At 31.5% G+C, this 17275-nt stretch overlaps 2 protein-coding genes across 5 annotated transcripts in view; both read left to right on the top strand.

The window, feature by feature from the left end:
• The window catches only part of LOC125063905 (calcyphosin-like protein), a 54259-nt gene extending 38811 nt beyond the window's left edge, over window positions 1-15448 (top strand). For 2 of the 4 annotated variants that reach the window (XM_047670597.1, XM_047670598.1), the window contains exons 2-8: window positions 4042-4122; window positions 10165-10318; window positions 11748-11844; window positions 11963-12043; window positions 12847-12971; window positions 14457-14541; window positions 15156-15448. In XM_047670597.1, the coding sequence (XP_047526553.1) occupies window positions 4042-4122; window positions 10165-10318; window positions 11748-11844; window positions 11963-12043; window positions 12847-12971; window positions 14457-14541; window positions 15156-15257 (725 nt within the window). In that variant the 3' untranslated portion in view covers window positions 15258-15448. Of the gene's footprint in view, window positions 1-1087; window positions 1107-1558; window positions 1578-4041; window positions 4123-10164; window positions 10319-11747; window positions 11845-11962; window positions 12044-12846; window positions 12972-14456; window positions 14542-15155 lie in introns of those variants that run through there. The other 2 variants (XM_047670600.1, XM_047670599.1) reach the window with 2 other exon arrangements.
• Window positions 15449-16130: 682 nt separating this feature from the next.
• LOC125063907 lies at window positions 16131-16987 on the top strand. Its single transcript, XM_047670602.1, has one exon. It carries the CDS (start codon window positions 16237-16239, stop codon window positions 16930-16932), a length of 696 nt encoding a protein of 231 aa, XP_047526558.1. The 5' UTR covers window positions 16131-16236; the 3' UTR covers window positions 16933-16987.
• The last annotated feature ends 288 nt before the right edge of the window (window positions 16988-17275 follow it).

The raw sequence follows: 17275 nt of genomic DNA, 5'->3' as shown, positions 1-17275 counted from the left end.
ACACACACAAACTCTGTGATTCTATCAAAATGATCAATGTTACTGTGAATGTAAACTTACACGCTCTTAGGTGATATATTTTTAAAAAAACCTTAAGCACGTGTCTTGAACTCATTAACATAAGTCTAAAACCGATTTGCATTTAATATAATAAAAAATAAGTATTTTCAAAGAAACTATGGGAATGAAAGTTTTTTTTGGAAAAAAGCCTATTAGGCGATGAATTTTAAGTAGATATTGGTATACAGGCCACTTAACTCCACTCAGTCATATAATTTTTGATAAACCTTATTTCTCAAGTATTCAAAAATATAGATTCATGATAAGGCTTTGTGCAATCAATTCAGTCTTAGTTAGTTGTTAGTAGGGTAGCCCGTTGTAGTTAACTACTCATTTATTAGTTACTCTATTGTAAAACTATCAAAAATGTCATACCTCAGAAAAAAAAAGAAACTTGTAATTTCAGCGAGATACGTACCAATATATCATTTGCATATTAAAATTAAAAAAAAAACATCTGTCCAATATTTTGACATAATAACTATGATTAATTTAAGGTGTATTATCTATCTACATATTACAGTAGATTACGTTGCCCTGTAAGTATATTATTCTAGACATAGACGCGTTATATTGTAATAACGTTTTTGATAATAATGACAAATGATGATAGCTCGGTTGACTAATTTAGCTAGAACTTTCCGATTCAGTCTAGACTTTTTGAAATCGGTATTTAATGTATCACATTATTATCACAAATGGTCCTCCTAACAAGTAATATTCCATAGGTTTGTTCGGGTAAATATTGATATATCACATTTTATTTTTACGAAATAGGTTTTTTAATAGTTACACCCAAAACAGAAAAGAATAATAATATAACAATATATTATTGCATCATAATAATAGCATGTAATGCAAGAAAATTGAACTAGATCGAACATGACCTAGGTACTTAAATTTTCTTGTTAAAAATCTGGCTCAATCTCGAGCCAAATAGAGACCAAGGCTAAGACACAATATCTCCGCCTCCTTTATGCTCATACAATGCGTCATACGCATCAGTTAAACGACGCTCACGTTTTTACCTTAAGTTGTGCAATAAGGTAAAGTGAATTATTTAGTGTTTATTTATAAATCGTAAGCGTAAAATATATTCCCTGTCTTATGTTTGCCTAAGAAAATCTCAGTCTAAGAAGCGACATTCGAATTTATTTTTTGTGTTATTAAAATCCGCATAAATGCTAACGATATCATCTTTCACAAGTGCATTACAGAAGTGTTATTTAAAAATATATGATTGGTCAAAGCGTTTTCAATAAAATATATTTTTGTTTTACATGTACTGAGTGATGTTTTTCAAAGCATAAAATGTTTAATTTGTTTTATACACGAAGTTTTTATAATAATAGGGCTTAATTCACCGCAGACAATACAACTAATGATCGTCCATAATTTAAATGAGTCGATCGATTCACGGGCATATAATTTTATTTCAAAGCATCATTGTTGTCGGGGTAGTGATAGTTGAACGCCGTTTTTTCTGCGCTTTCGAAATTTTTACACTTAAAAAGTTGGTAAGATTTTTTTTTATAAATTTAATATATTTATATATCAAAGGGTACTTTTAAAAATTAATTAAAATTGTTATATTCTATTTTTTTATTCGATACTCGACATGGGGCTCTATAATTTTCAATGACGAATCAGGAAATTATTCAGTAACAAAGAACTCCATTCCAATCGAAAAAAGATTTAAGATATCAGACTTTAGATTTACATACATATTCCATGCGTCTACCTCTGTTGTATTCTTATAAAACAAAGCCTTGTTTTTCAAGTAGTCACTTGACTTCACTTTTTAAATTCATTTTAAATTTTTCTTCCAAAATTCTGACAACGACTACGCTTTAAAAATGTTATGGACAAAACAGGAGATAATATTAAAAAAAACTAATGGTAACTCTATCAACGTATAATTATTTATATTCTTTTGGATTAGGTACTGTGCATAATCAAACCGCTGCTTCTATGTCGACTCCTATGCGCAAATTGAATGTGAAAGAGATCGCTTTTTAGCAACCTCTTTTGTGCATCTGGAGGTACAAAAGTGATTAGATAGTCACAATTTTGGTGGTTTGTGCAAGCTCTGAGGCCCAGTCCGCTTTGTTAGGGCCCCAGATTCATAATCTACTGCCAAAAAGCAATAAGTGGGTACTTAGTATTGTTGTATTCGGATTGAAAGGGTGAGCGAGCCATAATATCTTAGTTCCCTAAAGTTTATAGCGCATCGGCGATGTTAGCAATGATTGATATTACTTACGGTATCAATATATACAGGCGATGGTAACCACTTACCATCAGGTGGCCAATTTATCCTTCATAAATTATATCATAAAATCAGAAGACAACATTGTTTAAGTAATCACCTCATAAACGACATTTATACTTAAGGCTGATAGTCTAAGCCTGTCACACGGTAAATGACTTATATATTCAACACAAATTGACATACCAATTACTTACAGTACTGTCGGCTCTACCGCATTGATAACATTCATAAATTATGACTTAATTACTTTTCAATGGAAAACTTATCGATAAATTATCATTTTTGTTTACAAATTTAATCATCCTATTCATCCACATTCAAGATACAACTCAATGGTGAATATGAAAGGAAATTGATTATTTGTCATTCAAACGTTCGTTAAGGATGAACAAGTCTTGGCGAATTGATATGGTCTGTTTAGAATTTTATAGCGTGGGCTTGGCTGAATCATGTAGAGCGTTTGCTAGACCGTGACGAGTCTAAATTAACTAATGTATAAACAATAGGCCTTCAGTCTCTAACTACTATTTGATGATTTCAAGAATGCCTACGCCTTCAATTAAAGTCATTAAACGGCGTTCGCTTCAATGAATCTTAAAAAGGGCAACATTAAAATGAGAAACTGACGGTAGCAACTCATCGGTGTTTATATACTTTAGGCACGGTATCAAATATTAATTGTTATTCTGCTACTAATACTTTGAACGAAGATGTTATATCCATGTTTTGTAAAATTGTTTCCCTCGTCCTTCAAGCCGGAACTTTGTAATATTAAGTAATGCTGTTGCTCAATTGAATAAGTCTTGAACGATACTGTTTTTTTTTTTAATAATTTAACCACGGTACTCGAAACGAACTTCCCTTGGATATTAGCCAACTGCGCAGAAAATATTATACTGCAGTCTGCACAAGAGTGTGAGTGGGAATAGAGAACATTTCATCAATCCTACACAACAGGAGTGAGTTCAGAAGAAGTGTTATCAGCTTTAAGTGCTTACGCTAAATATTGATTAGAATATAAATGGTAAAATCCTTCTGTGATCTATACCACACTGTCTGTCAAGTAAGTTGTCGTGGTGCTTCTAATAAATGTAATTATTAAAATACCATCAAATTATTAAAAGATTCCCCAGAGTCATCGAGTGTTGTCAAAATTAGTTTAATTTCCCTTGACACGAGTTTCAACTTTTTTTAGGTTAATAAGGGCACACACAAGGTAACGACACGTCGATTGATCATTATTATGTAGTTACGTAGTTAGAGCCACCAATTTAACAATATAGTTGATAAAATAGGTTGTTCGATTGTTAAGAATACCATGAAGTAGTAAAGTCTAAAATTGTTTAGCAATCCTTTAATAATAATCAGTGGCTCATAGCTGTTAATGATTGAGTATCAGGTTCCTACCCATTGCGGGCTATATAGGGGTTGTCTCCTTTACGGCATAATGTACTTAAATATTTCTTCAAGTGTTTAGTTTTTTAAAAGAACCATAGTAGTTCATATCTTTAAGAATTTACTTATATTCTTAGTGGAGAGAGTTGTGTTAGGATTAAGGACGACAATAGCTCGATATGTCAAGATCAAGCCTGAGATTTTTGGATTGCATTTTAATAAAAAATCTTTCATATTTTTGGTCACTACATACCTCATTCAACTGTTAAGGATAGGTTAGACAAAAAATCAATAATATTCTGTGTTCTGTACAGCCTGCTTCAACTACGGGGACGCGCCTAATTCCAGCAGAGGTGACAAAAAGGACAACAGCTTGAACATAATGGACGCCGGATGTAAGTACAAAATTCAAAAACACGAATTTACAACTATTTTTGAATCACTATGTTACAAGATTTAATTAAATTAAAAAAAAAACCCGTTTCGGAATGTAGACTCTATCGAGAAACCGGCTAGGGATTCAGTAATTATTCTTTTAAATGAGATTTAATAAATTTACTTGGAAAAGATTTGCCTTCGATTTTTAATTCGGATGTTCGGTGTTATATTACTTCATAATTTTATATGGCTTTTCATGACGTACTGACTACTATCTTATGATTTAATCATTCAAGTACTGTTATTTAATTAGAACTTTACAAATTAATGTTTCTTAAGTAATATCGAATAGTTCCTTTACAATAATCATATTTTATGAACATATTTTTCATACGTTATTATGATTATTTCACATTAATCATAAGCAATGTATTGTTTTATGATTTTAATATCAAACTCCATCTATTATCAATACGGATCGTAAGTTCAGAAATCTCAGCATCACTGAGTTTTCGTGTTCCTGATTTGTTTATTTATAATTAAAAACGTGCTTAGTGGTGTAGAAAAACATCTCGAGGATTGGTGTCGTTTCCGTTTCACGTGCCGAATGAAATGCAGCCATATACCTATCCGCAATTATTTTATAAGTTCTTTCTCCTTACGGTGGGAAAAGATAGCTCCCTGCAGCATGGAAATAATTACGACCCGTTACGTTACTTTATAATTAAAGGCTACGTGTTATCATCAAAATCGATACTGTAAATTTTCGTCCGTCCGTAATACTTGAACGGAAAGTTTAAACTGTTTGCCGATACATAAATTAAAAGTTCTGTTAGTATTATCTTTAATTGTCGAGCCAGAAAACAAATGCGGGTTTTTAAATTTTTAAACGCAAGCACACGAGTCCAAAACTGTATACGACTTGTAAGTTAAGTAAGTGTCCAAACTGAGAGAGAAGGCTGGGATTTAGTTAGCCGATACGTTCAGTTTCCTTGTCATGATTTCCTTTACTACTGAGTATATATATAAATATTTTTCTGTCTGTAACTCCAATTACTCCTTCTGAACCGTTGAATGATTTCGATACGGTTTTAACTAATAGAAAGAGCGATAAGCGTAATAGGTTTATTTATGTTTTGTAAATATTTTGCACACAATGGCTGAACCATATTACTGTTACTAAGGGTAAGCTTCCCAGGCTAAAATTGGCTTAACCTTCAGGAGATACATCAATATAATGTAAGTAGTAAGAAATAGTAGGTCTTACAAATGCCCTTATGATTGGTATTTTCAGACATTACCAATTAGCAAATAACTATAGGTATTTGCTGAGCCAGAAACCATGGGCAACATGGTAAATCGTTTTTCTAAATTTCTCGAATGAGTTGCGATGTGAGTTCTTACAGAATATCAAGCGCTGCATTGTTTAATTTCGTAAATCAAAAGTGAATTTTATTTCTTAAAACTCTAACCAACAACTATTATAAAATTACCATTTATATATTGAATAATTAATAATCTTTGTTAATTATATTTTTATGTTGCACTACGACAAAGTATCTTGATATAATCTTGGCATTACGATACAATTTACATTTGTTTTTAATATTATACATAATATATTTAGTGCATACCTTCGTGTTCCATTGTAATAATAAAATATGCAATTAGCCGTCGTCATTAATCATACACACGTATACTTTTCATTATATGATGGGTAGGGTTCTAATAAAATTGAGGTTCAAAACATCCATACAATTGTCTGTTTGTGTGTCTCTTGATACATTGTGTATACTGCACAATTAAATACTTCCATGTCACAATAAAAAAATAATCATGATGTTTAGGTCGAAAGTAAGGTCCATGAGGGTTATTAGTTTTTTTTTTATTATGTTCGTGGTGCAAACGAACAGGAAGCTCACTTGATGGAAAGTGATTACACCGCCCATGGACATCTGCAACACCGGGGGGCTTGCAGGCGCGTTGCCGTCCTTTAAGGAATAAGTACGCTCTTCTCTTGAATGTACATTATAATGAAATAATGTAGGCCTAAATAGTGTAGTGGTTGTCGCCCGCGGCGGTTTTACTGATTGGTCATAAAGTAGTTTGTTCTTCTTTGGGATTCAAGCTTGCTTCCTACCAGACTTAATCAAATTTAGTTCAATGGTTTTGGTCGTGGAAGAGTAACAGGCAGATAAAAAGACACAAAGTATCTGATATTATTATACCATCGATTGTATGTTATGTATATTAGCCAAACAATTACATAGCAGAGTCTTTATATATCAATTAAGTAGTATATAATAGTGACTGTGCTTTAACATTAAGGGAAATAATAAATTTAACATTAAGGGAATGTTATGATATGAATTAAATGAAAGGAAAGAGAAGTATGAAATTAGTAAGTACAGCGAAGAAACAATATTAAATTTTATTAATTGTTAAACGTTTGTTAGTGTTGACGGTAACGTAATCGCTCGCATGTCGATAATAATATTCAAGTTGTTACCCCACACGCGACTATAGCGCAATCCTTTTACGTTCTAGAAAATAAAATATCCTAGACGAAGTGTTTAAACAAACTTCCCTAGCTCTAGCTCTTTACCCCATTACACTATATAATTGCTGTAGCTTCAAGATAGATTAATTTATTAATTTAATTCGTAGTGTTTATTATTGTTTTAATTCAATACATATTCTTACTAATATTATAAATGCGAAATTAATCTCTATCTGTCTATGTGCTGGTCTTTCACGGTTAACTCACAAAACAAAATTTGATGATATTTGGTATGAAGCGAGCTTGAACTCAAAGGAAGGACAAAGGCTACGTTTTTATGCCTAGCATCTGACGACACGAATATATCGTTATTTGTGTAAGTATTGGGAATGGCAATAACATAATACGCATTCTTTCATAATAAAAAAAAAACAATCTTATATACAGTTATATTATATCAGGGCCTATTTCACCCACCCAGGGCCTATGTCACCTATTTAAAATTGATCTTATACAGTTACTCAGCTTTCATAAGTTAATTTTTTTACATGTTTTTAAAAGTTACTTGATGGTAGCGCTTTGTTTACACCCGTCTCATCACCCACCTACTCATCATATATTCTACCGTCAAACAGCAATACTTTGTATTTTTGTGTTTCGGCTTGAAGAATGAGGGAGACAGTGTACATGGGATAAAATAACTTAATTCCCAAGGTTGGCGACGTAATGAAGATGTGAGGAATGATTAAAATTTCATACGGTGCCAATATCTATAGGGGGGTAATTCCCACTTACCATCAGGTGGCCCATTTGCCCATCCGCCACTATTTCATATATTATTAAAATAAACATATATATAAAGTCTTATGTCTGAATCCACAATGTTATAATTAGTTAATTTTATCAACCAAAGTGGTAATATTTTTAAATTCTTATATAAATGTCCCTTGTCATGCTAATGTTCGTTATAAGGTTTGTGTTCTAAGATTATTTGTTCGCTCGTCCTTGATAGTTTTACTAAACAAATAAACTTGACCTTCATTTACAATTAAATTTGAACATACCTGGTACCTTAAATAATTACCTAGAAATTGCAATCAATAATACAAAAGTTTTGCCTATACCTTCTGCGACGTCTCAGTCAGCACAAAAAAGTTTTTATGTAGTTTCTTTCAAGTTATTTTTATGATTTTGTTTTAAAAGTTTTAATGTCAATTTTAGAAGTATTTGAAATTATTAACATTTTTATCAAGCTTCAAAAGTTAAGCCCAATTTATTACAATAATTTTATAGTAATTCGCCTTATATGCGTTTTATTACACATAAAAATTCACTTATATGAAATAAAAATATTTTCATTATTCCTTTGATTGTTCATATAATACAGTTGGTAGTTTTGACCTTATTAATTAGATTAATTTTGTTCCTTAAAACATACAGCGGCGATCCACGGGTCAGTGACTCCGCTACGAAACTATGAATGTTTTGTGTCAGTCGTCCGTAGCACCTTCTACGATGAAGACGTGCCACCATAAAAATATATATAATTAAGTTTTTTTTGTGACTTGCGTATAAATGAATGCTTTAGAAATGTATCGAGGAAAATCTAAAATGAAATCCAATCGTAAGTTTTGTCATTTATTTGTTTTATAATTCGAATGATATAAAATTTAAATAGTTTAATTTAACAATATCTGAGAAAGTAACTCATTTCTTAAATAGACAATAGATGTTTCAAACTATATCGGCACCCATAATTATTACATAAATAATATAGTGTACATATCGATTGCCGTTTGAGAATATAAAATGTGGACAGTTCAAGGTATTTAGCACCAATCTAACATCGTTTGGCTTACAGCTACGTAGAGCTTTATATTATAGGCGATAAAGGTATTAGGGATTGGATTTAAACCTAGATAGTGATTAGTGACTATGTTAGTTCAATCGTAAAGATTTTATCTCTGCATTCGCGATCGTTTGATTTATTTACTTTCCAATAAATAATAAATGCCTTTGCTCATTCATTTATAGCCTTTATAAAGCCGTTTGAAGTTTTATGGTTTAAATATTGCATGTTAGGAAATAGTTTGCTTTAAATTGCACAACCATCGGAACTATATGTCGCATTTATCGATTTCCTAACAGACAAATTGAAGGTTATGTCGTTTTTAATTTACAACGCATTTTATGTAAGAAATTTATGAAACTAAGCAAGACAATTTTAATATTATTTCTATGTGTTGAAAAAACAAAATTGTAGTAAATATCATCGTAAGGTGAAATATTATAAAATATAGCTTAGAACTAGATAGAGCTATGCGCTAGATACGGCATAAAATTTAATTGCAACCTTAATCGCTTGATACCTCTTGAATTCGCACGAGTAAAATAAAGATTAAATCCCATGCATTTTTTTAATATATTTACCAATCTACCTTTTTGCCGGTATTTATTTATGAGATAATCCAGCAGCTAGTAAGAAAATTTATTAAAATAATTGGTAGATAAAGCCAAAATAGGAATGCACAAATACTTGTATTGTAATTTACGACAGTCAAATGATGCTGCTCTACAAACGTTTTTCGAGGAGCAAGGAAATTTTTTTTTAAATGTATTCCATTTAAATCAAGCTTTAGATATCTATATGATATATAAGAATATAATGTGTGCATATATGTTCATGCACAATTGCTATATGTGTGTATGTGTAATGTTTATTTTTATTACGTATTTAATTATTATGCTTAAGCATCGTATAAATCTCGCTGCATATTTTTTACGCATTTATTTTAATGTGTCGTTATATTTCTAATCTGTTAAAGGTTGTGTGTCTGAAAAAAGCTTTGTATTTTATTTATTGCTTTAAGCTAATAATTAAATGAAACTAAAGGTAACTTCATTTCCCATTTAATGAAGTATTTAAGGTTAGTAAGGTATTTAAGGTTCTGACTTTTCTTTGGGCAGTTTTTGTGTATAATTTTGACAGCATTCGCTTCAATGTTCAAAGTGTCTGGACCGACAAAATCGTTGACTACGTTGGATTAATAGTATCCTAGAGTCAATATACGTCCTAAAATAATAAACAAAGAAAATGTTATAAACCATTAAAAATATATATATGAAAGCTCCATATCTACCTAATTAGTAATAAAAAAAAAATCTACTTTTATAATGTTTACAACATTGACATAGTTATAGATTTTATTTCCGTAAATGTGATCTGATAATTTATTTCCCGAATATCTGAATTAGAAACTTATTTCCTAGAAATTTCACGCATAAGCTATTTCGCACTTCTGATTTCCGACTTTGAAATATATATTTTTTTATATAATTATTGTAAATTGTTAGCATAGACAAATATCATACATTAAGAATAATGTATACATAAATTTAAATACTACAGATAAAACAGAAACAATAGTTTATAACAATTTTGAAGAAAAAAGAGTTACTTTGTATACAATATGTGTCATGTCAAATGCTGTTAAATCAGTCCATAGTTCATTTCATAGATAAAACATCTATAATTTTATTTTCATATTTAATTTAACAGTAGCAATGCACCGTCCGCAATCGGCTTCCTCCCGTCAAGAGGAGGAACTGATTCAAAAGAGCACGCGTGCTCTCTCCAATACCACCGACCCGTTGGAGAAGTTACGGCTCCTATGTCTCTCTCGTGGCGCTTCTGGAATCGTCGGACTTGGAAGGTTTGTTGATTTACATGAAGATACACTTAGAATTATTGACGTAGTTTCGATATTCTTTGCAAGAACAAGCTAGCTAACCAGTAATTATATACTTGTTGGTCTTTCCAACGCGGGGTTCTGGGATCAATTCCGGGACAGGCCAATAAAAATTTGATTGATTTTTTTGTAGAAAATGTCTCAATAGCAGCCTGGAGTCTGGACCAAGAAAAGCATAAGTACGTTAATACAAATCCATCGCTCTCTTAGTCCCATGGGACGGCTAACCCCTAAAAGAAAATTCAATAATTTTCCCGGATTAACAGGATTCGTTCCCGGCATCATGTGATATGCATCTATCTAAGCTATGCAAAAAGCCAACGATGTAGTTAAAATAATTGCTGAATGGCTATGTGTGTATGTAATTATCACATATGTTAGTAAAGATCGTTATTTTAACTCACTGAACATGTAACGTAAAGCAAACAGACTTATCATTAACGCTCTTTGGATATTAATTAGGTCAAGAAGTAACTTGACACCCTTCAGTGTTCTAGTCTAAGAATAGTGCCTTTGATATTACGACTACTGGTACTGGAAGATCTTGAGAATGTTATGAAATAATGACTTCTTTTTAAGTGGCGACTGTTATATAAAATAAAAACGGTTAATTTTAATATCACCTATCAATACAAAAATTTGCTGATGCAAAGCTATCGTTAAATTTGTAATCACGTGATGCAATAATAAAATGAACAATAATATTGGTACTTACATTATATATCAAATCGAAAAATCCGCATACAGAGCTATACTAGCTAATTGATAAAGCTGGATTTTTCGATCGATTATCATTCATTCTTTGCCACTTTATTAATCCTAAAATTTTTGATTGGCTTTCTGAAGAAAAATGGTCGTTGGTTCATATTAAACTATTTCTTACACCGCGCCGCTAACATTAGGATCCCAGATATCACGCGTCTATAATCATTATACCGAATCCTTTGAACTGTAAGACTGCAATACAAATCCATGGGTATTGTCTAAAATGTAGAAACTGGAAATTGCATTAAAATGGAAATAATTGAATATATATCTTTGCATCTAAATTACACTTCGAAGATAATTCAAGTATCGGTAATCAACTTTACGTGGTGGTAGGGCTTTGAGAAAGCCCGTCTGGGTATGTACCACCCACTCATCAGATATTCTACCGCCAAACAACAGTACCTCTCTGTATTGTTGTGTTTCGGTTTGAAGGGTGAGTGAGCCAGTGTAGCTACAGGCACAATAGACATGACATCTTAGTTTCCAAGGTAGGTCGCGCATTGGCGATGTAAGGAATGGTTAATATTTAGTATATATGGTTAAATAATTGTTGTTTTAATGTAAGACTTTTCTCTAGTCAAGTTGACAGTTTCAAATTGTATGTGATTTGTTTGTTTAATTTCAGAGTTTTCCGTCGGATGGATGACGATGGAAGCAAGCAACTTAATAAGGAGGAGTTCCTCAACGGTATCAAAGAGACAGGATTAGAAATAAGCAAAGACGTATGATAAAACTTTATTTTTCATTTAAACCCTACAATTTATATATATATTAAAATTATAATAAATAAAATCACCATAAAAATACATATTAAAGATTATATTTACGATATTTTCTCAGGAAGCCGAGCAGTTGTTTAACAAGTTCGACACCGATAAAAGTGGCTCGATCAGTCTCGACGAGTTTCTTGTCCAGATACGGGTAAGATGTTAAATCCCATCGTTTCGTACGACTGTTAGTGTAAACCGTAGTGTGAATATACAATGCAATATGAACGTATTTACTTGAGAACAAAATTGATATTGACCTTGTCTTTTATTTATGTAATTTTCTCTTTTCCTTTAAGAAAAAAGAAAGAAAAAATTGATAGAATTAAACATTTTAAAATTGAATAATAGTTTTTTTAATGAAATCAATTAATATAGTAAAGACACAATAGATACCTAAAGTCATGCACTTTAAATTCCAATTTCAAATGTTTATTTCACAGTATTAGACAGATTTAAATTTTTGATAAGATTCGAATTCTTTCGAGGACTTGACTTGACTTAGAATAACTTTACTAAAATACTTTTAAGAGTTTTTGTGTGTATGTTTCTGATTTCTTCATTATTGGCTGGTAATAAATACATGAAAGATTTATCTGAATATACAAATATAATCCAAAATGCCTACTTGTCTCGACCTCGTGGAATAGTTTAAAGAATGCTACCATTTTCTAAATGAATCGCAATTGGTTACATGAGATATAACCAAACCCTCAAGACACGTGAATCTTAATCAAAGATTATGGGTTCAGGTCCTGGCAAGCACTACTGAATTTTTCATGTGCTTCATTTTGTTTTATAATTATTCATATCTTGCGCAGTGGTGTAACCAGTCTACATCGTAGCAGAATAAGCTCTAATCGTTCTCGTCAAGGAAGCCTTAGTCCAGCTTGGGCTGTATATAAATGTACAGACAGTTGCCTACTCTTTCTTTAATATATAAATAATAATCTTCAGCCACCGATGTCAGAATCGCGTCGCGCTATCGTCGAGCAAGCGTTTAAGAAACTCGACAAAACAGGAGACGGTGTCATCACGATCGATGATGTTCGAGGAGTTTATTCTGTCACTGCACACCCAAGGTGAGAAATTTTGATGAAAATAATCAACGATTAATTCAAAGATTAAATTAACATTTATTATCTATTCGTGTATCTTTCTAATAGGGTGAAGCATAATTGTTGTGTGGTGTTCGTGACTCGTGTTAATATTGAAATTATAGCAGCGATATATAAGTTGGAGAATTTGTTATATAAATATAACATATCTGTGATTAGCGTATCTTTATTACATATATATTCATGAAATCAAACCGAGGAGTCGTTACGACCTTTCGTTCTCTTTAAGACAGTGTTACTTAGGATTTTTCGTCTGTTTAACTATTTGGTGGCTTGTGAGAATAACGAAATATATGTATATTTTGTAATTAAGTAATACCATTTTTTTTATTATTGTACTCGGTTGTGTATTGTTTGCACGTATACGTGCGTGTATTCTATACATAGGGGTGGGTTATATGCCTCGGTGTGTGTAGGTGGATGAAGTCTAACCCAGTGAATGAGTGGATATGCGAATAGGAAGACGTGTGGTACGTTATTGATTTTGACAATAACTTGCTGTATTGCTCGCTTATATCCTAATGGGGTAAAATAAAATTCTATATCATATGGCAATATTAGCAGCATTTCCAAGGTCATTAGTAATGAATAAACCGGAGACTAGAGGTCATTAGAACTGTGGTATTCTACTAAACCCAAACATGATAAAAAGCAATTACTATAATGGTAACCACTATAATGGTTTTAATTCGTGTTTGAGTTGTACTCATTTTTTAGTCTCTTAATTATATGTGTGACGACTTGGATGTCAATTTCTGTTTAAAGCAATAATATTCGGTTTGGATTCCAAGATTCGGCTTGTGCAAGGGCATTTGATAGGTGCCACCAACTTGTTACATTTTATACCGTCAAATAATACTTAGTATGTTGTCATCCGGTTTGAGAGGCAAGTACCCACTGTAACTAAAGCCACAAGAGACGTAACATCTTAGTTCCCAAGTTTGAAAATATACTAGCGATGTAAGGAGAGATTAATATTACTTATAGAGTATCTTTATCAGTGTTAATGTCAACTTAACATCACCGAAGCGATTCTGTAAGAATAGACTTCGTACCTCATTCGTGATATGTGGACAACCGACTTATGATACGCCATTTTGATACATGTATCCTATAAATTTAATAATTATTACAGTCGCTATGGAATATCACACTCTGATAAAATTCGTACTCTGTAGTGCCCTTTGAGTTTCTTATCAAAAACACATAACTTTTATGCATATAATATAATAATTATATAGGAAATTATATAATTTTCGTCCATTTCGACGGTTAATAAAACTCGGCACGTTGTAACAAATCAATTAAACATAGACAAGTGTACTTTTCTTTTTTGCTTAGTACATTTATTTTCTTCTTAACTTTATTTAAATCTTTTCAGGGTTGATATACGAGGCAAAAAAGGTATTAAGTTATTACAGTCTAATGATTATTATTGAATTTTTACAGATACATGAGTGGTGAGGAGTCTGCTGATATGATTCTGCACAAGTTCCTCGCAAACTTTGAAACTGAAGGCTCTGTTGATGGAAAGGTAAGGACTACTTATCGTCCGAATTTACTTAAAAATATTGTAAAGCCAAGCTGGTTTGTGTGAAGGAAAATATATATATTTTTAAGAATACTTAAAGGAACTATTTTTCGAAATAAACTAGTAAATCTATTTGTTTTGGTCACTTTAATTTCCATTTTTTTAATAGGCTAATTTATCATTTATAAAAGTAGAATAGTTAAAGAGTGCCAAAATCTATATCACCTCATTTTTTGACGAGATTCTTTTTTGTCTTCTTTTCGTTATCTCTCTTCACAGTTCTGAAATTGTTTAAACAATTGCGAGTAATTTTTATTTTCAAACGTCAATTTTTCTTTGATATTTTATAAAATACGAATAAAAAAGATCTTTTTACTACTGTATAAATAACTTTAATGTAGGTACTTTTTACCCATGAAAAGTAAATAAAAAAAAAAAAAACTAATAAAATATGAAATTTTCTTTATACTTACAATAGTTGATAATATACTTAAGCTCTTGCTTATTGTTATAAGAAAACTCTTTCGCGATGTTTTCTTCTGGACTAGAAGGTGTTGACTTACCACATGATTTTATTTTTTTATATGATTAGTTGAATCCTACTTGTTTCGTTCCAGATAAACCTTGAAGAGTTTATGAACTACTACAGCGGCATAAGTGTCTCCATCGACAATGATTGCTATTTCGACCTGATGATGCGTCAAGCTTACAAGCTGTAATGCTACGTATATATCTGTCTCGCTCTCGCACATCCGCACGCTTGAGAGCGAATGAGACGTGTACACTTATATGTCAAGTGCACTACTTTCTTGTCCTCTAATGTCGTTGTAATAAATATTATTATTAATACTTTGTTTGTTAAATTATTGTGTGCTACTATTACGTCTAATAAATACTTATTTTAACTTGTGTTTTGATTTTTTATGGTTATAAAATTTTTGGTCAATCAAGATTTTCTATTTTGAGATTAAGATTCTCTTCTATTTTTCAATTAAGAATTTTTATTTTGATTTTAGTTCCATAAAAATTAAAAAATGTATAGATTGAGGTCTTTCGTCTTTGTCTCAGGTTCATAGTTAGCGACTATGTTTGGTAGTTGTATGATATTACTAGCAGAAAGCAACATACATATATTTAAGTTATTTCGAGAGTGTTTGTTAGAATAACGATGTCTACAAACTGAAGTTGAGAAATATTTCTAATGTCACCTTCGATATTAAAATACACAAATTTAAAAACTTTAATAAGACACAGTTAGTGAAAAAATCTGAATAGGTACTCATTATATGAATACTTTTTGGATAAACATGTTTGGATTTAAGGCCGGGTTTCAACGCAAGACTGATCAAGAACAATAATGATTGTAAATCTGATTTATTTCAAAACAGCTACGCGATATTTTTACCGATGCATAAATGTAATAAGAAAGTATTTAAGGATATTTTTTCATCATAAAGAAAAAATTGGTGCGTTTTCCTAAATACCTTTGCCGTTAATTTTTAAATAAAACTGACACGTTCTTTATAGTTAGAAATGTCATTTTTTTCACCTTTATTTGATATAAGTATTTTATAGAAATCAACAGTGCCTAATAAATGTTATACAAGCGTATAAACAATGAGAAGTGAATGAAGTTATTTATTGAATATTTCAATAAACCAGTCTATACATATAAAATTCTAAAAATAATCATTCAAAATGTGTCGAACATTACACGCGCTGCTTCAAACCGTAATATGCGGTATACAAATGTTAGTAAGAGTGTTTATGACAGTCATTCTTATGATAGAAAACCTGATTCGAATGATTCTTCAAACGCTATACAATTTTATATCATTTCTATTACAAATGCTATCACTAATCCCGATATGTATAGTATTTCTACTGACGGCAAGGCTGAAATGTTTTATGTGTGGGGGCGGCGGCCCCTGTCCCGTCAACAGAGGCGGGGCTTGCGACTGCATCATGTCAGCTTTAGCTATCATCATATTGTTCTTCATATTCCGTGCAACCGGCGTCCTAGACAAGATCTTCTACAGTCTCGGTTACACTAAGGCTAAAGCTCCGGTGTACAAATTCGTCCCAACTCCTGGCGATATTACAGAATGTTCTAGAAACGACACGGATTACACAGATGATATTATACTAACCACTTTAAATGACAACGAACTACTAACTGACATGTTCTTATCAACCGAACTTAGTTCGACTTCTGAAAAATATATCAAACTAGTTATAACTCCTGAAGCAAGTGACAAAGTAGAAGAAACTTCTGAAACAATTATCAAACTAGAAGAAACCTCTGTAACAACAACAACCTCGCTTAGCAATACACGGTTGTTACGCGATATCATTCGAAACACTAAGATATGGTCAAACTTTTTGTCTTACTGACATATTACTATTTATGCTTATTGACATTAAAACAATGTTTCGGTTTTTTATCAAATTAACGATTTTTTATTAAATTAAAAAAATACGGTCAGACGCTAGTTATGTCCCATGTGTCAGAATCAAAGTCAAGATATTGATTAAGTATTAATTAAAGAAGCATCAAAGATGGTTATTTACTGTCAAAAACCTACCACAAGTAAAAAAAGTAAACACCTCGGGCCCGATAGAACCGGTAAATGACACTCAGTAAGATATTTTTCATCTGATGATTTTATAATTTTGCAAACAAACAATAACAAAAATCTTTTTTTTAACTTGGAGAGCAATGATTTAAAAATTCATT

The sequence above is a fragment of the Vanessa atalanta genome, chromosome 5 (genome assembly GCF_905147765.1).
Source record: "Vanessa atalanta chromosome 5, ilVanAtal1.2, whole genome shotgun sequence".
NCBI classification, from domain to species: domain Eukaryota; kingdom Metazoa; phylum Arthropoda; class Insecta; order Lepidoptera; family Nymphalidae; genus Vanessa; species Vanessa atalanta.
This window is presented reverse-complemented; position numbering and strand designations above follow the sequence as displayed.